The sequence below is a fragment of the Labeo rohita genome, chromosome 13 (assembly GCF_022985175.1).
Source record: "Labeo rohita strain BAU-BD-2019 chromosome 13, IGBB_LRoh.1.0, whole genome shotgun sequence".
Lineage (NCBI taxonomy): Eukaryota > Metazoa > Chordata > Actinopteri > Cypriniformes > Cyprinidae > Labeo > Labeo rohita.
The window spans coordinates 16,033,395-16,058,939 of record NC_066881.1 but is presented as its reverse complement, the minus strand read 5'-3'; the positions used below and the strand labels follow the sequence as shown (position 1 = coordinate 16,058,939).

Sequence of the window (25,545 nt, the reverse complement as noted above, 5' to 3'; positions counted from 1 at the left end):
TGTGTCAACGGTAGCTAGGGTTGCCAGGTTTTCACAACAAAACCTGCCCAATTGCTATTCAAACACTAACCCTAAACTAGCCCAAACACGTTTCGAGGGGGGTCGCCGGTTAAAAACCGCATTCCGGGGTGTAAAATACACATTTTTTTGTCATGGCTCCTCTGATAAACTCGCATTCCAGGGGCTAAATATGACGTTATTGTGGTTGGTTCAAACCGCAGACATCAAAAACAGCTGAGGACTTGGCAACACTGATGTCAACGCTTGCAAAATTGCTCGAGTACTCTCTACTACTCTCTGCACTAATTACAACAAGCTTGGCCAGCTGACCAATCAGAGCAGAGTAGGCTTATGGAAGGGAGGGGTTTACAGACCTTACGGACGGATCGAACAAATTGTTTCGAAATTACTAAGAAAGACTTTATCTATAAATGTATATTCTGAGAAAATTACAGATGCATTTAAACCTGTTGTAGGGGACTCAAACACAATATTAGGACACTTTAAAATACCATATGACCTAACTGTGATTACAAATGAGGATAAGAAAAATTCCCATATGAAAATGTTTGATGGCAAAAATTGCATGCTGACCTCAGTCCCTCAGAGATGTTATCTATTCTTCCTGGTTGAAAACACTCCTTAAATAGCTAGCAGCCCACAACATTTGACTTCAAAATGTAAAAAGCATGTCACTTTTTATAACCATTTTCCAAAGTTTGCAGGCTATTGAACTATTATAATTGTTGATTTGCATGGACTTCAGCAAAAAGCTCTTTTCTAGGCAAGAGGAGAGGAAAAAGAGGGAAAATAGGTACTTCCTGTAAGTTTTCATATCTAAACCACAGATCAATGAACCAAACACTTTACGCACATGATTTGCATTCACATCCTTCATCAGAAAAAGGAGTGACCATCCAGGTGACTCAGAGGTCTGAGTAACTATTCCTGTTGTACTTGACTTACTTCCTGAATGACATCATCCTCACTGAGTGACACCTCCCGGACAGCGAGGCATGCTTTACTCACTCGGTCATGTGATTACCCACACAAGAGCTGTAGTCATGCATTAACGTAATGACATCAGAGGACAAAAAGGCTTCTTATGCATAAACTCAACATCTAACTAAAACGACATCTGCTCCATAAATACTACACCGACTACAAACGGAAAATAGGTCACTATTAGAAGTTATTGTTTTCTTCTTCACCAGTCCTAATATATTTAGCAGTTTCCTGCAGCAGATTCATATCCGCTGCAGGTATCATTTTCATACTCTGAAACAGCAAAACAGCTCATGGTGTCTAAAACAGATCTGTGCAAAGTGAATTTACTACTTTATGGCATGAAAAACAGCTTAAATAAATCTGTGCAGCGACAAAAACTGTCCAAAAGTAAAAGCTTTACAGGTCACAACTCCAAGGAAAAAGCTGAAGCTGTTAATCTCTGATGACTTCCATACACAGCCTTGTGCTAAAAGTATTGTCCTGCAGCATGAACAGAACCCTCTAGAATTTCCTCTTAAAAGATAGAAAAGCCTGAATGAAGCCTCTAAATGTTTAAAACGGCACAATCGCACCTGTCAGCTACAGCTCTCTGGCGTACAGTGCATGTAAAACTGTAAAACAAACCCTCGGGCTGACAAAAGGAGTTCCTTATAAAGCTTTATACGGAGTCTGTGTACTTACATCGCCTGTCTGGCAGACATCTGTGATCCGGTCCTGAGCAGCTGTAATGTGTATATCTCGCTGACAATCATGCAGGTTTTTCCAGGTGATTCTGAAACAATGACATCATCCCTATCAACACACACCTGTTTCCTCAGGAAGCTCCTCCCACCTTCCTGCCTTTAAAGGGACAGACAGGGTACAACCCATGTGACAACTCATAAAGAACATTATCTGTTTGGACAGACTTAGTCATGTGAGCCAATGCCAAACAGTGTGTTTTAGACAAATATGACCTCACTCAGATAACAAATATGACTTGAGACAGTTATCTAAAACTCAATACAGATCTGTTCAGCCAAGTATGATCAATCATGTGAGGTCTTGTTGTTTTGTGTTGCACTGCATATGCCTCAGGATTAATTATTTTTAAAATCATCTGACACATTCTTAAATGAGACAAACTTTAGAAGCATTAGCTTTAATAGAAGCTTATTATTATGAGCCATTTAGCAGGTTCACATGCTTAGAAGATTAAACCCCAAAATGTCGCTTAAAATTAGCAACTGAAATGTCAGTCATAGCCAGAAACATCAATGAATGCCATATGGGATATTTTTGGATGTAATCCTCTTTGTCATAATAAAGTGGCACTGTTGCCTGGATGGACAACGAAAGGGTGTATGGGTCTAATTTCATCACTAATTTGTCTTGAAAATCTGTTATTAGGAGCTAAGCCTTTCTCAGAGATCTGCTAATTAGACATCATTAAAACCAAAGCAGTTCAACATTAAGAACCTGTCATCAGTAATCTTAAACTGTCATTCACATTAAGACATTCAACCAACGGAACACAAGATATATCATAAAAGCTCTTGTGCACAATAAAAATTATCATTTTGGGTGCCATTAATATTGCTCTTATTGTGACTTTCATATTGATAATGACATATACCCATCCCAACCAGGGTTATTATAGAAAAAATAAAATGATAAAGATTCTTTCAAATAAAATAAACTAAAACTAAAATAAAATAAAATATTAAAAAAATAATTTCAGCTAAGGCAATATGTAACTAACTTAACTTAAAAATAAAAACTATACAGTCATTAAAAAAAAAAAAAAACTACCAAAAATGAGAAAAACACAAAATTACTATAACTAAAATGAAAATAATACAATAATAGTATAATTTGGCAATGCAGTGAACATCATCATAAGTATAATGCATAAATTGTCTAACTAAATTCAATAAATTTTAAGTGGCACATATACATATACATGTATGTGTGTATATTATATATATATATATATATATATATATACACACACACACATATATATATATATTATATATATATATATAGGACAATGACATGACGCCTAAATTTTCTGTCTGCATTGCAATTGCATTGTTTCAGTGAAAAATTGGTTTAAATGAAAAAAAAGATGGCTTATATATTAAGTACCTCTCACATGTATGGACCCATTTGAACTTTTCAAAAAAGATTAGTTATTTGTAATTTTTCTGTTATTTTAAGTGTCAAAATATCATGTGGTGCGCCCGTCTGGCCATAACTGTTGTTTTGGAAATGTCTTTCAAATTATCCTAAATTTATTCAGAATAATTTTCTGCACTATTTGGCACTATTTACAAAAACTCAAAAGAAATGCAAATACTTCATTTGTAAACACTTTTAATTATTGAGAACATCTAAAAAAAAAATGTCAAGCATGTTAAGGAAATTAATTCATTTTAATATAAATCATGGTCGCACCACATGACATTTTTAAGGCTATGACATCTAGATGAAAAACACTAAAATCACTTAATTTTACATTTTAATATGGATTTATTCGTACACAACATTCTTAATGTTTGAACAATTACAATAGATATTATTTTTTGCATTTTAAAATTGGCCTGTCAAAAATCATTACACGTCAATGACGGTGAAAAACTGTATTGGACATTACATGTAATTTTATGCTAGGTTGCAGTTTTTGAAGTGAAAAAGAATGTCAGATTTACAGTGACTAACCGTAAACTGACATTCCCAGAATTCCCTGCACTACATTTCACATTTTTTCCTGTTTCCTCTTAGTTTTTCTTATCAGTCATGTACATTATGGTGGTATGTTACATCTAATGTTGTTAAATTAATGTTTATTGCATTATTTCAGTTTCATGCGTGTTACCATGATGGTGTTTAGTGTTTGTGTGAATGACACTGTGCATCTTCTATATATGTTAGTATTAAAACGCTGCTTGTGACAAGCTTTAGTACATCATGTGACTTTCTCATCACCATCTGTTTTTGGTAGTTATCAGTGTATTATAAAGGTATAAAACAGATTAATTCCATAGGTTGGCATACTAGCATTATACCAGTTAATGAAATAAAGTTTTTAATTTTTTAATTTTTTAATTTTTTTTTATTTTATTTTATTATTATTATTTTTTTACAGTGAATATGTTTGTTTGTTGCATATATATATACACACATATCATAAATAAATATATACATATGTTTCTATATTTTCATGTTGAGAAAAATTTATGGCTAATCTGTATCAGGTTTTTACAACAGATTTTTTCTAAAAACTCTAAAACTGCATTTGGCTTAACTATGTTAAGAATCTCTTCAAAAGAGTTTCTATTTTTTCACAGGGTTAAAACCAGCATAATCTAATAAAACATGCTTGAGGGATAAATAATATAAATAAAAGTTGTAAACCTTGTCCAGAAGTGAAGAAACCGTTTTATGACTGGCAATTAAATTCAAATCCAACCTCATATCAGTAGTTATCCTCATGGCTGACCTGTTTACATAGTCACTCACTATGCAACAAAAATGTCCTCAAACAGGGGCTTGTGGGGGTTAAATTAGGATTGCACAACAGTATCCGTCAATATGTGCGCCGCGTCTCCTCGGGTGGTCGGTAGTACACGCACAGTGCCACTGGCACACGCAAGCATTCACAGCCATTCACAAATGTGTGCTGTGCTCCCATGGGAATTCTGGGGGAGGGTTAAAAATAGTCCAGAGCTCCAAATGGGTGCCTTTCTCAGAATTTCTGTCTCTCAGCGTGTTTCCACCCTTGAACTTGGCCACTGAAGCGTCTCTATTCTTTTATCATCTATAAACACTGTGGCCTCAACCATGAAATTATTATGCCAGAGATAAGAATGTGGATATTGTGTTTTCATTTAAAGCCTGTCTGGGCCAAAATCATTTGGGTTATGCTGTTCCTTTCATATCAGCAAGAGAGTGCAGTAGTTATTAGCCAAGTAAAGTCCTCAGGAGTCTTTCATTTTTAGATGGCTTAGGCATACAGGGTGTAGACTTCCTTACGGCAGCCCACAACTCCATGTCTTCATGGCTGTGTAGAAATTTCATGGTTTTCAAGGAATGTCCGTGACTCAAGCTTTTTCAATAATACACACAGATATTTAAGCAGAAACAGATGGGAGGGAGAGAGAGAAAGAATAGGAGGGGAGTGAAAAAAGAAATAAAAAATCCTATTCAATGACTCACAGATGCCTACTCAGAACAAGGTCGAACAGTTTTTGTAACAAATTGAGTCTTCTTACCTCAGACACCATGATTGTGCCCAGTAAACATCATAACTTCCCTCACAAGGCCTAGTGACCTATAGGAGGTCACGTCATGGCTTAAACACACTGTGTAATGACCCTGTATGTCAAATACACTGTCAGCTTCAATTAACGTTCAGTTCGGTGCCTCCAAATCCAATTATTTGTTAAAGCTACTGTGGAGCTTTTCTATGGGAACAGCAAATAGTTCACATGCACCCCACAATGAGACATTAAATAAACCAGCCAGCAGATTAAAAAGCGCAGGGCCTCCGTTAATTACGTTTGAGAGAGACTGTGGAAGTCTCTTGTGCCTTTTAAGGCCGGCTCATGTCCAACAGGTTTTTTACGGTAACTGACCTAAACAAGTCATTTTAGGAAGCAGCTCTAAAAAACAAATGTTTACAGGGGAAGCAATCAGCTGAAATGTTTACACGGTGACATTTGTAGGAGGGTCATCCATAATTCTCAGTTAATACTGCCTTCTAAATTACTGCTGCTAGTGTTTTCAGGTATAAAACAGTACATAACCTAAACATAACTTTTGGACAACATGCAAAAAATATTATAATGTAGTCACAAAAGTATACTAAATCCACACTTTAAAAGACCTTGGGACTTTAATTCAAAACACAAATGTACACAGGCATTCAAAAGTTTGAGGTCAGTTTGACTTTTTTAAAAATTAATATCAAATGAATTTCATTCAGCAAGGACACACTAAATTGACCATAAAAGTGTCAGTAAAAATAATTGTAATGTTACAAAAGATTTCTAGTTTAAATAAATGTTATTCCAATTCATTTTTTCCACAAAAATATTAAACAGCACAAACATTAATAATAATAATAAGAAGAAGAACAACAACAAATATTTCTTGGGCACCAAATTAGCGTATTAAAATTAGTTCTGAAGGATCATGTGACGCATGAAGAAAATTAACCTTTGCCATTTCAGGAATCAATTACATTTTAACAGATGTGACTCTGGACCACAAAACCAGTCTTAAGTAGCACAGGCATATTTGTAGCAATAGCCAACAATACATTGTTTGGTTCAAAATGATCAAATTTTCTTTTATGCCAAAAATCATTATTAAGTAAAGATCATGAAGATATTTTGTAAGAAAGCTCCATGAAGACACTTTGTAAATTTCCTACCGCAAATATATAAAAACTAAATTTTTGATTAGTAATATGCATTGCTAAAAACTTCATTTGGACAACTTTAAAGGTGATATTTCTCAATATTTTGATTTTTTTTGCACCCTCAGATTCCAGATTTTCAAATAGTTGTATCTCAGTCAAATATTGTCCTATCCTAACAAACCATACATCAATGAAAACCTTATTTCTGATGATATATAAATTTCAATTTCGAAAAACTGACCACTATAACTGGTTTTGTGGTCCCGAGTCACAATACTAAAATGGATAACAGTTTTCATACATTTACTGTTTTCTTTTCAGACTTCATTCAAAATATTACCCCAGACTTTGAATGCTGTTGCACCAAATGAAATGGCATATGCAAGCAACTGATGCCTGACCTTTTCTATTTTAACATTTATGAATTCTTTTTTAAATTAAGTTTAACCACCTGGTCTTAAGTTACTTCACACAGGTGACCTAGCTGAGTAACCACAGGTGTAGATCAGCACATTAACCATGGACATGTTCCGCTTACATTTGATAACCAGAAGGTGTCTAAACATTTTTGAAACTTAAAGGGGTCATCGGATGCCCATTTTCCACAAATTGATACGATTCTTTAGGGTCTTAATGAAAAGTCTTTAATATACTTTGGTTAAAACTCTTAATGGTTGTGTAAAACAACAGTCTTTTTCCTTGCCAAAATCAGCTCCGCAAAAATCATCCTGTTCTGGTCGAGGCTGCTTTAAATGTTAATGAGCTCTGCTCGCCCCACCCCTCTCTTCTCTCTGTGGAGTGACGAGCCCGTTTACTTCATTATTACATCCAGCAACACAACACCTCAATCGCTCGATCGGAGATATTCTTGTCTAACTTACATCCCTGCTCCTGCATCGAAAAAACAGAGGTCGGACTATTACAGTTCATCTGAGGTAAGATGCTCATGTCAATCAACTATCGTGGGGGCGGCCTCTGTGGGTGTGACACCACACCGACAGGCATCTGAGAACGGCTCGATTTGAAAAAGGGTATATTATTTTTAATTAAAAACCACTGCATGGATTTTTATCATTATAAGGTAGGTTTGTACATACACTGCCAACACACATTAATGTTCAAACAACATGAAAAAGTAAACTTTGCATCCGATGACCCCTTTAATAAAACTTAATAAACTGGCTCTTTTAGTTAATTGTTTTGCTTGCACATTGTGCTTGTGCCATCTTTCTTGAACATGAATGTCACAGTTTAAAATAACATTCATACATGATTAAATGTTGCTTAACTGTTCAAATTCACTGTATGCATTTCTACAAAAAAAAAGTTTTTTAAGGGCCAAATGTAGACCAAGAGGCTTGTGGCTTCATAGACTGTTACATAATGATGGATCCAGACTGTCACACGGGTTACATGTAAGAGGAGGGCCTCACTATCAGCTACAGGCCAGCAGACAGAATTTAATGAGAAACAGGCAGGTGCGTGTGAGCAGCCCTCGAAAGAGAGCTGGATCGCTGAAAGCATTCATCTTTTTCCATTTTGCTTTCTAAAAACATTTTCTACAAACACAATTAATAAAAAAAAAAAAGAAACAAAAGGGCAATGCGGACAAAACTAGACAACACAGAGCCATTAAAATCCTGCAATGACACAGTGGCTAGAAATCATATTTGGACAGTTAAGCCCCAAATGTTGGTTTGATACTTTATTACCAATGCAATAAAATTCATACATTTTTAAGTGTGACTTGTTCAAATAGTTTGTAGGGCAACTGTCCATTAGTAAATGACCAAAGCTGTTATATAAAGAGATTTATATCACTGTGAAATTAGAAGTAATGAGGATCTGGCTGCAGATATCCATTTTTTATCTGTCATATGCATTTGCTGAAAATAACAAACTGCATTATTCTTGAAGAAGAGTTTCGCCATTTGATTTTTTATCAAATCATAACCATACATGTGATTATTTATTGGTGTTTACTTAATCTGTTTAGGATTTTAGTCTGTAATATGCATTCCATTTTAGTTTGGCTCTGTTAGGATATTGTGTAATATTGACAGGCAATGACACTCCAAATGTGCAAGATTATTTATACTGACTGCTGTGAGACTCGCAAACTGAAAAGCAATAAACCAACTACATGTGCAATGCCAGCAGCAGTGTCAGTCTCATTAAAATCTCCTCACCATCCATGACACGTTTTACTGGGCTGCAGACTATTCTGGAAAAAAAATTATTATTTTTATTATAAATTCCTCAAAGTGCATCATGAAAACATGTACACAGACATAAAAATAAACATATAAGCTGTTTTAATTATATGCTTCTACCTTTCATTTAAAAAAGAAAAAAAATCAAAATTCTCCATTGGGATGCATGCAAATTCTTTTTTTGTCTTACTGCATTTGGGGCATACAGAATTAGTCCAAACTGCTGTCCCACAACCAAAAAACACATTTAAAAAGCATTTAAGCATTCCAATCTTAAATGTTTACTAAGATCATTCTATTATCTATTGAAACTCACAATAAAATTTAAAATATGAATAAGCTTAATATACATAAAATCATCATTTATTGAGTACTTCAGTTGGGAAGTGGCTGTCCCAAACCCTAACCCCTAAATTTCAACTTAATCAACTTATAAACTTCAACTTTCAACATTCTTTTAAAAAGTGAAGTTAAATATATATATATTTGTTTTTGTTTTTTTTATTGGTTTTTCGTTGTTGTTTTTCTTTGTAAATTATGAAACTTCCTATTTTTATTCATGTCACTACCAAAACACTCCATTAGACTGATTTTAACTACATTTATGATTAGGAAATATTTAAGTGCCACTCTCTCTTATAACTACATGATGAGTAGATTGGCCCTATCATTTTGAGGTAAAAGTGTTCAAAAGTCTGAAAAATCAGCGTTTACTTTAACTTTAAGAAACGTCACTACCAAACACCTTTTTTCTGCAATTAAGCACACTATTTTAGAAGTTATTCCATAACATCTAGTTTTTATATGTGTACCACTGTCCAGAACTGTGCTAGCTAATCATGTGCTGATTAGCATCTTTGCGCTAGGTTCAAAAGTATCTAAAATTGTCACTACCGAAACATTTGGTGGAGTTTCGGTAGTGACATTATTGATTTTTTGGGTGTTATTCTATTCGTCACTACCAAAACAGTCACGACCACAGCATGTCATTGTTCCCTTTTGTCACTACCGAAACACATAATCAAAAAATAAAATAAATAAATAATAATAATAATAATAATAATAATAATAATAATAATGTATACTGAATTAAAAGGATGTTATGATAGTTTTTGGTTCAATGTATATTCAAACTAATGAATCCTTAACTTTGAAATCAGTATGATCAACTTTTTGCCTTTTACAAGAAAAACTGGATTCAAAAATACAACAATAAATTCCTAAATGACTATGAAATATTGTTAAAATGTAATTATTAATTTACCTCTGATTTTTTTAAATAAAATAGCAAAAAATATATTTACAATGTTACAATGTTTACTATGTAAAATCTTAAAAGGTCAATAAACCTTCTAATTAAATTACATATTACTGTGTTTCAGTAGTAAAAAAATTGGGGAGAGGACAAATATTATAAAACTTTTTGAAAATAAAATATGAGAATTAACCGCACAATTACTAGAAATGTGTACCTTGGATATTATGCAGTTTGGATACATACAAATTTTTTGGAAAAAGACAGTTTTTTTCAAGCCATTTATTAATTTATTAAATAAAGTATCTTTCATCACAAATGACTGTGATTGGTTCATCATGACCAACGCTGATTAAGCAACTGAAAAAAACACGACAGCATCATTATGAGTGCATCTACAGAGAGAAGAATTACCATTTGCTATACATATGGGAGAGTATGAAACAGCAGAATCATTATGCATTTCTATGACAATCTGTTGTCAAATTCTGTTTGGCATTAACAGACTGCAGCTTATTTGTGTTTTCCCTGCATAGAGTAAATGCATATACCATCACAGAGAGAGGAGTGCATGTGAGCTGAGAGTGCATATCTGCAGCCAGACTCTACTGGGGGCTTGATGAAGCAGGAAAACTGCTCTCACAAGGAAAAGACTTGGGCTGATATCAAATGAAGACAGAGTTTTGATTTACACATGAATGTCCCCCACTCAGCTCAAATGTTCCTTTACCTTGAGAAGTTTAATAAAAGTTACCCTCAAGGGCTTTTCTGTCCCTTCCTGTCGTAAGCCCTTAAAAGCATGTTGTGAAATTTACAGGAATCCCATACACCCCCAACCAATTAGCCAGACTGAAGGCTCTGTCTGCTGATGAATACATGGGAGCGCAGGCCCTCGAGGAGTGACCATCAGTATGTTAATTTATTCATTTCTAAATTTTACATAACAATTAGTAGGCTTCTTTCGCATGCATGCCAGGGCTCTTATTTACTTTTCACAGAGAGATTGCTAAAGAAGGGGTGAAAGGGAAGGTTCGGATGGAGGGGTGTCTATTTTGATCACTCCCCTCCGTTGTATTAATAGAGACATCTCCTCCTTGTTTATGTAACACACCATCACACACTGAAAACGAACTGATTTTTGTGCAAGCAAATGAACCAACTCATTAAACTCCCATCGTTCCGCTCAATATAGGAAGAAAACCTAAAGTTTATGAATGCTATTATGATTTCATGATCTTGTAACTTCTTCAGAACAGTAGGTGATAGGATAAAATAAATCTCTTAGCAGATGTGCCTCCAAATCCAAAAGTAATGAACCATAGATGATAGACTGATAGATAAGACTTTCAGCACACCTGAATGACCTACACTTCTCACTCTCTCTGCTTCTCACCTGCACAGCCTCTGAAACGCCACCAGATGACATTGGCGGCTAGAGGACAATCAAGTGTATTGAAAAGATGAGAAACCGCTACGTCACTGAAAATGGTGAGGAGCATATGGTCTTGTGCTGGGTAAGTTAAAACGCACAAGACGGGGCCAGCAATAAATCACCTCCGAATATAAAACATCCCTTTTTCTGTGATGTAGGCTGCATTAAATCGCTACAGAAAATACTACATTTAAAAACGCATGCGTAATTTGCCATGCACCACAGAATGATGCATGCATCGACACGGTCGAGGCACAACCATGTGGTTATTTTACTACGTGGCGAACTTCTAGATGCGCAGCGTTGTGTTCGCCACAACGCACAGTGTGCAGAGCTTCGTCAGCACATTACAGCATGTGAGATATAGCGTCTCCTTCGCACTATACCTATATTACAATATAATCCTAACGGAGAAGCATAACCAAAACGGAAAACGCCAATTTGAAATACGCCGTGCTGCGTATATGAATAAATCCACTCGTCCTGACAGTGATGCATCCCTGTGTTTGTTTACTAGATCAGCACATGCCTGTGGAAGAGCAGCTACGTCTTAACTTCCCAACTCACACAGCGAAACGTCTTCTCTGTCCTTTTTCTATGTCGGAGGAGCAGACACTGCTTCGATAGGATGGTGAAAGGAGGGTTTCCTTACCTTGCAGTATGCATCCTCCCCTTGGCTGGTCGGCAGGGTGAAAATCTGTTATTTTCTGCCGCTAAACCTTAAACATCCCTCAGCGTCACTGTGTGCTGCAGCCAAGGCAACCAACTCTCGCGATGTTTGGCGTCTCAGGTGTCGACGGAGTGTGACAAGGAGACTGGGCCGGAGGCTGGGGTGCTTGTAAGGGGTTCAGAAGTACGAATGGGAAACGTGGATTTTTGAACGACGAATTATATATGGGCCATTCTACAGAACTGGTGCAAACTGCTGTCCCACAACTACAAAACGCATTTAAAAAGCATTTAAGTATTCAAATCTTAGTTGTTTATGAAGATCCTTCTATTATCTAGCGAAACTTACAATAATATTAAAAATATTAATTATAGCATAATTATTTAAAATCATCATTTATTGGGTACTTTCAATTAGGAGCTGGCTGTCCCGAATCCTAACTCCTCAATTTCAATTTATGAAAATGATATTGAAATATATATATGTTCCCTGGTGAAAAAACCAGCATATGCCGGTAGGTATGTTTTGATGCTGGTTTGCTGGTCCTTCGCTGGTTTATGCTGGTCATGTTGCTGGTCAAGGACCAGCATAAACCAGCATCAAAACATACCTAACCAGCATATGCTGTTTTTTCCACCAGAGTTTCCATTGTTGTTTTTAAAATGGTCTTTTTGATTCTTTTAAAAAGTGAAGTTTAAAGTTCAAAAAAAGAAAAAACATTTTCATGTCACTACCGAAACAGTGTATGTTTTAGTCTATTGGCCGAGGCTGATTTTAACTACGCCCCTAAAAGATAAGGAAATATAAAATGTTCCTTTCTCTCATAGCTACAATGTGTAAATACATATGCCTGATCATTTTGAGATAAATGTGTTCAAGTGCTTGAAACATCTTTGTGTAACTTTAAGGAACGTCACTACCGAACACCTATTTTCTGCAATTAAGCACACTTAGTTGGGAGTTATTCCATAACATTTCATTTTTATATGTGTACAACTGTTCAGAACTGTGCTAGCTAACCATGTGCAGATTAGCATCTTTGAGCTTTGTTCAAAAGTATATCACTACCGAAAAAGTCATTACCAAAACATTTGGCAGAGTTTCAGCAGTTACATCTTTGTTGTGGAGTTTCGGTAGTGACATCTTTGTTTTTTGGGTGTTATTTTAAGTTGTCACTACCGAAACAGTCACTATCGAAACATTTGATGAAGTTTGAGTAGTGACATCTTTGTGTTATATCATAAAATTGTCACTACTGAAACAGTCACTATCGAAACATTTGTTGGAGTTTCAGTAGTGGTATCTTTGTTTTTTTGTGTTATATCATAAAATTGTCACTACCGAAACAGTCACTAGCGAAACATTTGATGGCGTTTCAGTAGTGACATCTTTGTTTTTTGGGTGTTATCTCATAAAATTGTCACTACCAAAACAGTCACTACCGAAAGATTAGGTGAAGTTTCATTAGTGACATGTTTGTTTTTTGGGTGTTATTGTCACTACCAAAACGACTGAAAAATAACACAAATAAATTTCTATTTAAATTATTATTACTGTGTTTCGGTAGTGACAAATTTGGTGAGAGGACAAATATTCCAAAACTATCTAAAAAATACAATATGGGAATTAACTGCACAATTACTAGAAATGTGTACCTTGGATATTATACAGTTTGCATACAATTTTTTTTTGGAAAAAGACACATTATGAAGACATGAACAAATATAGGCTAACATTTCAGAAAAAATGCAATGCTTTTATGTTTGCAGACTCTAGCAACTTTTAATTCTCTAATTTTCTTTCTATGCAATGTACTAGACTGTACAAGACTGTACTAAAATTTCAAACATATTTCATTCAAATTCATTTTATTTTATTTAAATTAAGCAACAGTTCTTTGTTATTTCGAGTTAGACAAAATAAAAACTGGCCTACATGTTTGTAGATTTGTCAAAGAGTCACATTACTGTTATTTGTTGTTATTATTTATACATTTATTTTAAGGCTTTAAAGAGAACTGGTTCATGCAAGTCATTTGTTCGAGAATTTAACACTTGCACTGCACATTTTTTCATTCACTAGAAAGAACTGGCTCATACAAGTGATTATGAAAGTCCTCATGAAATATTGCATACAACCTGCTGGCTGTGGTTAGTATTAATGCCATAAAGCATAGGCAAATATACTTATGACCCACTTTCTCCTTCCCAATTTAATTACAGACACAAGCGACACAGTATATTTCCAAAAGATGGCAACAAATATATAAGCAGTCAATCATTTATTTAAGAATGGGCATGTGGTGGTGTGAAGACAGTAATTTAGAGTTTGTATGTTGGATTTTTTGCATTAATGTTTGTGAAGACATGGATATGATTAGTATGTTAATATGCATAATGTGCCATATTACATGTAATAATAGTCAATTACTATAGCAGAAACAACAGTACTGTGTAAGATGCACTACAACATTATTATAAACATGATGATCATGACTATAATCAGTATTTACTCATGTAAATGACACTATAATGAAATGGTAAAATGGGATGTTAGCTTATTTAAAGGAAGGTTGCAGATTATGCAGTCTCAAATGTTTACCTTTATCTAAGTGACAGAAAAAAAGCAGCGTGTGCCAAGCAGTCCATCACTGCGAGTGCTAACAGGACATTGTTGCCCAAGGCACATTATGCTCATTTGTTCACTTCTAAAGTGCAACATGCTGACAAAATAACAAGCGGGTCAAAACTTCAGTCTCCATCTGACACCTTCATTTACGCTGATATGCTTCATGCATAAAATTCCTCCACAAATACATACATATTTCTTTGATTAAAGCTCACATTCAGAGGCAGATTTAGATTCAAAGTTACATGAACAGTGAGAGAGGTTTGCCATTCACATTTTACATGTCTTCCTGATGGATTGTTGCATTGTGACTGTGTGCATAGGTGTGTGTGTCTGGTTATTAGAGTGCAGGTTAATTAGAACAGGCATACATTTGTTTTTTGTTTTTTTTAGGGTTGTGGGTTCACAGGTCGTCAGTCTCCACTTCAAATGGTATAGTATCCAACTCCATGTGAATGCTGCCTGGTTCACCGCTACCCCCCCAGCCGATGGGTGTACGGTTAAAGGAGGGTCGTGAGCTGATATCATGATGGTACACCACTGCAGGTTCAGGCTCCTCAGCAGCCACATCAATGTCTGGCAGTTGGAAGGTCATCAGCTGAGCAGCCTTCTCAAAACCTCCATAGGGCAAAGCACTCCTAGCAAGAGATAGACCAATTAAGGTAACCACAGGTCTGAAAAAGTACAAATGCTGCATGCACAGGAAAAGAGGAGAGGCAGTTTGACCAGCCTTTACTGAGAAATGCAACTCCACCTGTTGAAGCACTTATATTTGCGCAGCTCCATGTAAGAGGAGGGTCCTGGCATTTGAGCTTTCATTGTGGCTAGAAGTTCTTCATTGCCCTTCATAGCCCGTTCCCAAGGGGAAACATACGTCTTCACATATGCGGCCTTCTTTTTTGCCTTTTCCAAAGATGCCTTAGAACTTTCCTCACCTATAGAGAAATATAAACGGATTGAAAGTAATCGCATTCCATTAGTATATTAGTAAAGTGTTCCATTAGTTAAAGGCATACACTGTAAAAAACAATTTGTTGAGTCAACTTAAAATAATTTGTAATCTGGCTGTCTTAAAATTTTAAGTTCAGTTAACTCAAAAAAAGTTTATTCAACTTGAAATTATACTAAGTGAGTATATTTAAGTTGAATCAACTTAAAGTTTTAAGGCAGCTGGGTTACTTACCCATCTGTTAAGTTTAGCAAACACAAATATCTGTTGTTACTTAGTCAAACTTAACATTTCAAGTTGACTAAACTTATTTTAGTTGACTGAACTTAAAATTTTAAGGCAGCAGGGTAACAAAATTATTTTAAGCTGACTCAACAAATTGTGTTTTTTATGTTTTACAGTGTAGTTCACCAAAATTTTCAATTCTGTCTTCTATCATTTACTCCCCTCATTTCATTCTAAAATATTTGACTAGTTTTGTCCACAATGAAAGTCATTAGAGTTCAAAAAGATTTAGGGACAATGGACAATCATATGGAAGCCTTTTTCTGCCACTGATTAAAAAATAAAAAAATGTTATTGCGACTTTTTATTTCACAATTCTGACTTTTTTGTTCTTGTAATTGCATGATACAATCTCACAATTCTGACCCTTTTCTCAGAACTGTGAGATATAAACTTGTAACTGTGAGTTATAAAGGCAGAATTGTGAGATATAAACTTGCAGTTCTAAAAAATGAAGTCAGAATTACAAGATATAAACTCACAATTATTACTTTTTTTCTGAGAATTGCATGATATAAACTCCCAATTGCAAGTTATAAAGTCAGAACTGCGTGATATAAACTCGCAATTGTGAGAAATGAAGGCAGAATTGCGAGAAAAAAACACAATTCTGACTTTGTTCTTGCAAATGCGAGTTTATATCTCGCAATTATGACCTTTTTCTCATGATTATAACATAAACTGCAAATGTGAGTTATAAAGTCCAATTTTAAGGGGGAGAAAATACTTGTCAGAATTGCAAGCTTATATCTTTCAATTCTGACTTCATAACTCACAATTGCATGTTTATATCACGCAATTCTGAGAAAAAATACTAATTCTGACTTTGTCTCACAATTTGTCTCACAACACTGACTTTATAATTTGGAATTGTGAGTTTAAACACGTAATTCTGAGAAAAAAAATTCAGAATTGCGAGTTTAAATCTCACAATCCTGACATCATTTCTCAGAATTATGACTAATTTCTAAGAATTTCAAGATTATTTCTCAGAACTGTAAATTTTTGTCTTACAACTTTGTTTCTGACTTTAGAACTAACAATTGTGAGTTTATAACAATTCTGAGAAAAAAGTCAGAATTGCAAGTTTATATCTCACAATAGCGAGTTACAAAGTCAGATTCGCGAGATATAAACTCGCAATTCTGAATTGCGAGATGTAAAATTGCAATTGTGAGAAAGTTGTAATTACTTTTGAACATATTTTAGTCAGTTGTGGAAAAGGCCTGCCATACAATAATTGAAAAAAAAAAAACAGGATTGTAATCACATGAGGGTGAGTATTACGGGAAAACTCCCCTTTAACAAAAGTTTTATTTAGTATTATTAATATGCTAGTAGATTTTCATTGACTTTGTAGATTTTATATTTTTAATTTTCATGGTTGTTTAATAATTGTTTATTTATTTTCATGTGCTTTTGTTTTTTGTTTTTAAACATTACTATTTATGTTTTATTCCGTTTTTATTTCAGTTTTAGTTCGGTTTCATCTTAAATAAGTTAAAGCACTATTATTTGTAGTATTATTTATATAGTAATATAGTTTTTATTAATATTTGGAATTTTAATGTCCATAATTTTACAGTAAATGCCTATAAATTTAATAAATAATGTCCTGGCAGACACAGTAGTTTTATTTTTAGTTAACGATAATAACTAAGTTTAATTTAACGCAAGTTCTATGGTGAGTCTCCATGGCAGTTTCTAGTGTGGGTGAGCTGGCTAGTGTATAAAGGTCTCCATCTGGGTTCCTACTCACTCTGTGAGGCATCTCCTGACACACCATCCTTCCCCCCTGCTCCTCCTGCCACTCCGGCACCTCCGGCACCTCCGGCACCTCCAGCTCCTCCAGCAAGCCCACCTGCTAGCAGCCCACCCCCTGCTACCTTGCCATAGCTTCCAGGTTTAGGAGGAGGCACTGGTGCTTGACCAGCCCCACCAGCCACGCCAACCATCTGCCTACCAATCAGGTGGCCACCAACATCCATCATCTGGCCCCCCAGGGTGGGCACAAACTTCTGGAGGTTATCCTTTAGTGGAAGAGTTTCCAAATTAGCATTTAAATCATGTTTGGAATGTTACATTTAAATAAGAAATAAGAACTTGACCAGAATAAAGAATTAGAATAGAATGACTGGAGAACACTGACATACAGAAGATCTGAGATTTGGGAATAATGATCATTTAATGCAAATAATTTGACAACAAATACACAGATGTTGATAGGTCTTAGCCTGCCTTACCATGGACTCACTACTGAAGAGGTCGGGATTGTTCTCATAGATGAACTTCTCCACACGAAGCTGCCTCATCTTGAACATCTTGGAGCCTTTGTTCTTCAGAAGGGATAGTTCCTCCAGCATGATATCCTTGGGTGCCCTGATCTTTTTCCCCAAGTCGAACTCTGAGGCCTCAGGCTCTGATTCATATTCTAGAAAACAAAAAGAGATTATTCACTAATAAAAAAAATCAAAGTCCTTGACAAGACACCACAAACAATTTTCAGCTTTAAAGTATCTGACAAACTAGTAAATGTAATGTATGTTAGCATAAAGTGAAATCAGCATTGTAATAATCAGTTGGTTCACTTGTATTTTAACTGTGGATTGTATTATCAGACTATGCTTGGAAAGAAAAACAATGTATCCCTGATTCTCTGGTATCAAGCGTCGTCATTCATATTTATACAGATGTATCTATTTTTCCTGCATTATAATCATAACAGTAACTAAATAGCTATTAGTCATCCTGCCACCCACTGTTTGTACTGGAAAATCACCCTTAGTTCCTTGGAAATGTTCAAAACAGTATTAACATAAACAATAAAATCATTTGAACTTTATCAAGTCGATTCCTGTATTAGACTTAACATCCCTGCATGAGATAAGTAACTGTTTCCTCTTATCAAAATAAAGTTGCCTAAAGAAAAACATGTAAGCACGTATCAGGATTGCACGAGTCTCTCCATTCTTCCGCAACAGCAATTTTTCACCCACATTCAAAAGCATGAAAAAAACACATATCAATTAGACTTAATTTCCGCTGGAGACACTTATGTAATGTTCTTTCAGTGGAGTAAATGTCCCATGATTATAATGATGAAGGGGAGGGAGTGGTGCTCTGGTAATAATCACAGACACAGCTGACATTTCAGCTATGAAATCTGCAAGATACATGTGGTCGCTGATATATTGCTCCTCATTAAAACATATTAAATCCAGAAGCATGAAACCTTAGTGACAGGCCCTGAAATGAAGATGATGTATCTAATAAACAAGTGACACCTTATAAGACAGGCTGCCGATGCAGACGGTTGAGCGGGTTGTATATTGTCTGTTACGGCATGTTCATAGTCTAATCTCTTTAATGACATCTTTCAAAGAAGACATGTGCTCACCTTTCAAGAAGGCTAAACAAACACACTCTCTAATTATATGAAAAAAAACTGTTATTTAGTCCCAGACCAAGAAAACTGGCTAACCATGTTATTATAACCAAAGCTTCCTAAAATTTGACTTGAATATTTGTGTGTGTGTGTGTGTGTGTGTGTGTGTGTTTTTGCTACATTGTGGGGACCAAATGTCCCCACAAGGATAGTAAAACCTGAAATTTTTGACATTGTGGGGACCGGCCTGCGGCCTTTCTGTAAGGGGTAGGTTTAGGGTTAGGGTTGGGTTAGGGGATAGACAATATCATTTTGTCAGTATAAAAACTACAGAAGTCTATAGAAAGTCCCCACAATTCACAATAACAAACTAACGTGTGTGTGTGTGTGTGTGTGTGTGTGTGAAAATTATTTGATGAAAAATACAGTAAATAATATTACGAAATATTATTACAATTTAAAAGCATACTATTTAAAAAAAATAATAATAATGTAATTTTTACATTATATTTCCTTAGGTGGCAAATCTGATTTGTCAGCATCCCTTACTCCAGTCATCCTTATTATCTTATGGAAATCATACTAATATGCTGACTTGGTACTCAAAAAACATTTCTTACTATTATCAATGCTGAAAACAGTTGTGCTGCTTATTATTTTTTGTAGGAACTGTGAAATATTACCATTTCAAAATTTCTGCAAAGACACATTAAATTGATCAAAAGAGATAGTAAAGATTTATAATGTTACAAATGTTTTAAATAAATGCTGTTCTTTTGGCATTTTTATTCATCAAAGAATCTTGACAAAAGTTTCTGTTTTTACAAAAATATTAAGTAGCAAAAAACTGTTTTTAACATTGATAAAAATAATAACTGTTATTCATAACTGATAATAGCTGAACACCAAATCAGCATTTCTAAATGATCATGTAACACTGAAGACTGGATTAATCCCTGCTGAAAATTCTGAAAAAAATTATATTCTAAAATACACTACCAAAAGTTTTTGAACAGTAAGATTTTTAATGTTTTTTTTTTTTTTAAAGAAGTCTCTTCTGTTCACCAAGCCTGCATTTATTTGATCCAAAATACAGCAAAAACTGTAAAAATGTGAGCTATTTTTACTATTTAAAATAGCTGTTTTCTATTTAAATATATATTTTAAAATAAAAATTAATTTCTGTGGTTTCAAAGCTGAATTTTTAGCATCATTGCTCCAGTCAAATGATCCTTCAGAAATCATTCTAATATTTTGCTGTAACATGTATTATTATTACGCTGAAAAGAGCTGAGAAGAGCTGAGAAGACTTTTTTTTTAGGTTTCTTTGATAAATAGAAAGCTCAGAAGAACAACATTTGTGAAACAGAAATCTTTTGTAACATTATAAATGTCTTTATCATCACTTTTGATCAATATAAAGCATCCCTGCTAAATAAAAGTATTATTTTAACACCTCCCAAAAAATTATAATGACTCCAAGCTTTTGAATGGTGTAGTAATGTTACAAAAGCTTTTTATTTCAGATAAAATCTGATATTTGTATCTTTCTATTCATCAAAGAATCCTGAAAAGAAAGTACTCACCTATTTTAAATATTGATCTAATAGATGCAGACTTGGTGAGCACAAGAGACTTCTTCGAAAAGCATTAAAAATCTTACTGTTCAAAACGTTTTGACTGGTAGTGTATATTAAAACAGAAAAGAGTTTTGTACTGTAATTCCCTTTCATTATTTTATAACCATAACTTCCCTGACGATCAAATAGTATTATCTCAGGTGGCATTTTTTTTTAACCCGTCTCATATGTTAGGATGCATGGAGTGATTACGCAACAAATCAATTATAAAGCTGAAATTGTGGGTGTTTTACCATCTTGGGTTATGTGTGACAGGTCAGTGATGATCTTGGAGAGCTTTTTCCTCTTGTTGGGTGGTGCTGGTGTTCCTGACAGAGGCATGATTCCAGACTGGGAAAACAGAGAACAGAGTAGATTTGATCATATACTAAACTGTACCTCTGTCTTGTCATTGTGCAGAAGTTTAAAGTAGTTCCAGGTTGAAAATAAATGAACAGGTTTCATTTTTGTGGTGTAAGCAAACTATGCATATGACACAGTCTGTGAAGAATAATAAAGAACAGACACTTGCTCAATGTAAATATGAATGACCTCACATTCCTCACACACATATAATTCACTACAAGGTTTGATTCATTCAGGGTGGTATTTTCACAGTTTCCAGACATAATTACTATGAGCCTAACCAGAGAGCAAACTCTGGAACTGCAGAAGAAATTCAAAGAAATATTTGCTTTTCACTTTCCATTCGTTTGTATAATGCACTGTATATATACAGTTTTTTTATATAATTCCTAACAAAAGCTAATTCAGGTGGGACATTAACAGCACAGACATCAGTAAACATTAGCAACTGATTCATCTAATATACATGACCCTGGACCACAAAATCAGTCATAGGGGTCTATTTTGTGAAACTGAGATTTATACATCACCGGAAAGCTGAATATATAAGCTACTAATTCTAATGTATGGTTTGTTAGGATAGGACAATATTTGGCAGAGATACAACTATTTCAATATATGCAATTTGAGTGTGCAAAAATATTAAAATATTGAGAAAATCGCCTTTAAAGTTGTCCAAATGAAGTTCTTAGCAATGCATATTACTAATCAAAAATTAAGTTTTGATATATTTACAGTAGGAATTTTACAAAATTCCTTAATGGAACATAATATTTACTTAATTTCCTAATGATTTTTGGCATAAAAGAAAAATCAATAATTTTGACCCATACAATGTATTTTTGGCTATTGCTACAAATATACCCCAGCGACTTAAGACTAGTTTTGTGGTCCAGGGTCACATATGAATTATGTAATTTTGTGTTATAAATTGGTTTATCTTACTCAAAAATATTCCATCAAAATTTCACAATTCTATTTACAGATTTTAATCAAACACTGAAAAATATCCAGTTTTAGCTCTGTATTTAATTTTCATGCTCCATTTTTCTTCAAGTCTGGACATGGATGTGCAGGTAAACTGCAGTTTAGGCCTATCTTTTGAGTTTTTTCATTAGCTTTCCTGCACACAGTGTATCTGCTATTTTTTAAGGCTCTGTTAATGGCAAACACTGCATCGACTTGACTGTAACTCAATACAGTATGGCTATTTTTAAAGCAAGACCTTTTAGTGGCGAGTCGTGGCGTTGGTTTTTATTGTCAGATACTCAGGACTGGTCACAAACATACAGACATAAACACACGTAATGTTACTTAATGCATTGTAGAAATTGGAAATCTCCCTTAAACTGAAACGACACCATGTGCGGTGAGACGAGGGGGGCGCACTGACTCACCCTGTAAAATAACTATGAGCTGGGGTCCACAGGGCTTAAGTTCCCCCAGCTGGACAGTACAGGCTTTGCATTCCACATAAAATCGTCAGCCAGGTCGGGTGGGAGTGTTTAGCACATTCCCACTTTCTGGCAGCAAAAAGACGCTGGAGCATTCGAACTTGATTATACCAATCAATCCAAACTTAAAATGAAAATGTGCCGTCAGTGATTGCAAACTTTTAGAGTGGGTTTTACACCAGCAACAGGAGTTAGCCTACTGCTGGTAGTGTTGTCATTGCCGTCATGCAGCTGTTAGTTGAACGGTGTGTGTGCGATTAGTAAAGTGACAGAAAAAAATCACATAATCCACTTACCAAGGCTCTAGACTGCTTACAGGAAGTGGTCTCAAAGGTACAGTGAAAAAAGGAAAAGGCTGGTTGCTAAGAAGTTTACCAATTCCAGGGTACCTTTGACCTGTGGCTGGACCAAGAACCCAAGGCGTGCAAAATCCAGTCGGGACTTGGATGGCAAATCTTCATGGGGGGAGGGAGAGTCCGGGTAAGAAGGGGGAGTGAGGGGTAAGGGGGGGCCCGTTTGGTCTGCACAGCACTTTGCTGATGGGAATATCAAGAGACTAATATCTTTCTTGCAGATGCTTCATTGGCTAAATATAGAGAGAAGGAGAGCGACCGGGTGATTGCACATAGTTATCAAATAGCTTCACGGGGCAAAAGGGCCGTGATAGATTTGCACTTTTTCTTCTTTTGTTAATCACCTTCCACTTGTGAGAGGATTTTCACTTTTTAAATCCAAAAGTGGACCCCATGCTAAATTTATTTTTCTGATAATGATTTAAGCATTCCGAGGGGGTCGGTGTTGGACAGGGCAGCCAATGTTACAGTAAGATGACATGGTTCTAAATAGCTGTGGTGTGAATGAGAAAATTATTGGCAAATTCACGAATTTGCAGTCTCCCAAGTTTTATGTAATTGCTTGGGTCTAACTTACAATGAGCACAGTTATCCTTTGTAATCAAAGAAGGAACTTTACTGTACTGTTTTGTGTGTGTGTGTGTGTCTATATATATATTTCAGGTGACATTTTCCCACCTGTGTCAGAGACAATGCTTATTATATCGCTTTTCTCACCCACATCATTTGCACCCGTATGAACCTGAGAACTCATCAAATCCTCTCTATCTTTGTCAATTCAGGAAGGATCCACTCATAAATGGAATCTAAGCAGGGAAAGCGTGGAGCAGCCATAAAAAGTGCCTGAACATAATCAGGCCTAAATATAGGAGGACAGCATATGCATGAGAATGGTGCCAGCTTCAGCTGTAGTCCACTCACCCAGCAGTGTGCAATACCACACTTCACCCCTACTGAGTTTTAGAAGACACATTTACTGTTTATTATACACTTCGGCATATATAAATGACATTTATTGTCATTTGAAATTATAATAATTGTAAAGAAAACAGGAGATCTGCGGGAGTGTATGTGTGTTTGAGGGGCATTTCCTCAGAGGAGGCAAAATACTGGATGAGAAAAAAATTTGTAGTACAAAAATGAACTACAGTATTACAAAATATAGCATTTGAAAGTGTATAAATCACACATTTCAGTGAGTTTGGTGGGGGGTAATTGAAAATTAATGGAGGAAAGCCACGTGAGTCCATCGCGATATGATTGGATATGACTGGTTATGTTTGGTCGTGATTGGTTCAAGCAATGTTGAAATCTCCATGTCTGTGACCAATATTTACGAGCTTTGATGACTGATGATCCGAAAATGTTAAAAATAGTTAAAAGTTAACTATTAAAAAGAATAGCTGAATATAAGTACACAAATAAAATATATAGTTTAAGTTGTTATGCCTTGAGTTATTACTTTGAAATAAATGTAAAATGCTTAAAAACACTAACTTGATGAGATTAATACTTGGCTCTAATAAACAGAATACTGATTACATTGTTGTGTAAAAATGTAAAAATATACAATAGATTTTTTTCCTAATAGTGTAAGTAATGTTTATTTAACCAAGTAAATGTGACTGGGCCACGCATTTACATTTGATAAAAAGAAAAAAGAAAGAAAGAAAAGGTGTACAGGATGAAAATGATCTAAAAACATGCAAAAAAGGTTTCTGTGAGGGAGTTTAGGGGGAAGATTTAGGTTTAGAGAAAGAAAAATATTGTTAGATCTGTATAAAAATAATAGAAGTCTTTGTCAAATCTCCAAAAAGTTTAAAAAAAAACCATAATAATAAAATATGCAGTCACATTTCACTACTTACCCTTATTTCTATTATGAAAAGTGGGACATAAGCGCCACCATGTGGTGATTAGTTATCTTCACCCCATGTTTTTAATCTTTTTAAAAGGAACACTTTGACACTGATATTTTTTTTCAAAAGAATGAATCTGAAACATGTTAGAGTCAGAATTACATACATTTAAATGAGCTTTGCCTTTTTAATCAGACTAATTCAAAATTATTATTTTTTTCATTAGGTTTGAGTGCATTCACATGAGACATTGGGATTGTGTCTGCATTACATGCATTGGTTTGTCGCTTACCATGAGACAGAGACATTATGTGAAATTTCAGGTTTGTTTTATTGAAACTATTCATTGTATTAGAAATACAAGACACTTTCGGTTAGAATTACTTAGGTCCTAAGTTCAGCTGAGCTCATAAGCATTGCACAAACAAAATCACCAGAGGCATTAACCACAAAGTGGATTTTACCAACACAGACAAATTGATCTAATGATTTGTACAACAACCAAAGTTAAAAGCACTGAACAATGTAAAGATTTACTCTATAAAATAAAACACGATGACACTAACTGGAAAGACAAACAAAGCTGTGGCTCAGATTTTAAACACTGTATCTACTCTATATTAGCTTCTTTCAATTTCTAAATGTAATTTTATTTAAAAAAA

General features: G+C 34.9%; 2 protein-coding genes across 3 annotated transcripts in view; both read right to left on the bottom strand.

The window, feature by feature from the left end:
* The window catches only part of usp54a (ubiquitin specific peptidase 54a), a 66,784-nt gene extending 54,589 nt beyond the window's left edge, over positions 1-12,195 (bottom strand). The window contains exons 1-2 of one of the 2 annotated variants that reach the window (XM_051126050.1): positions 11,968-12,195; positions 1,690-1,780 (exon numbers count right to left, since the gene is read on the bottom strand). The gene's annotated coding sequence lies outside the window, so the exon portion shown is untranslated. The remainder of the gene's footprint in view (positions 1-1,689; positions 1,781-11,967) is intronic. The other variant, XM_051126049.1, reaches the window with a different exon arrangement.
* Positions 12,196-14,249: 2,054 nt separating this feature from the next.
* myoz1a (myozenin 1a) lies at positions 14,250-23,146 on the bottom strand. Its single transcript, XM_051126861.1, has 6 exons — positions 22,968-23,146; positions 21,106-21,202; positions 18,091-18,278; positions 17,607-17,877; positions 15,368-15,548; positions 14,250-15,251 (listed from the first exon to the last, which is right to left on the bottom strand). The coding sequence occupies exons 2-6, from the start codon at positions 21,191-21,193 to the stop codon at positions 15,017-15,019; spliced, it is 963 nt and encodes a 320-aa protein (XP_050982818.1). The 5' UTR covers positions 21,194-21,202; positions 22,968-23,146; the 3' UTR covers positions 14,250-15,016.
* Between the last annotated feature and the right edge of the window lie 2,399 nt (positions 23,147-25,545).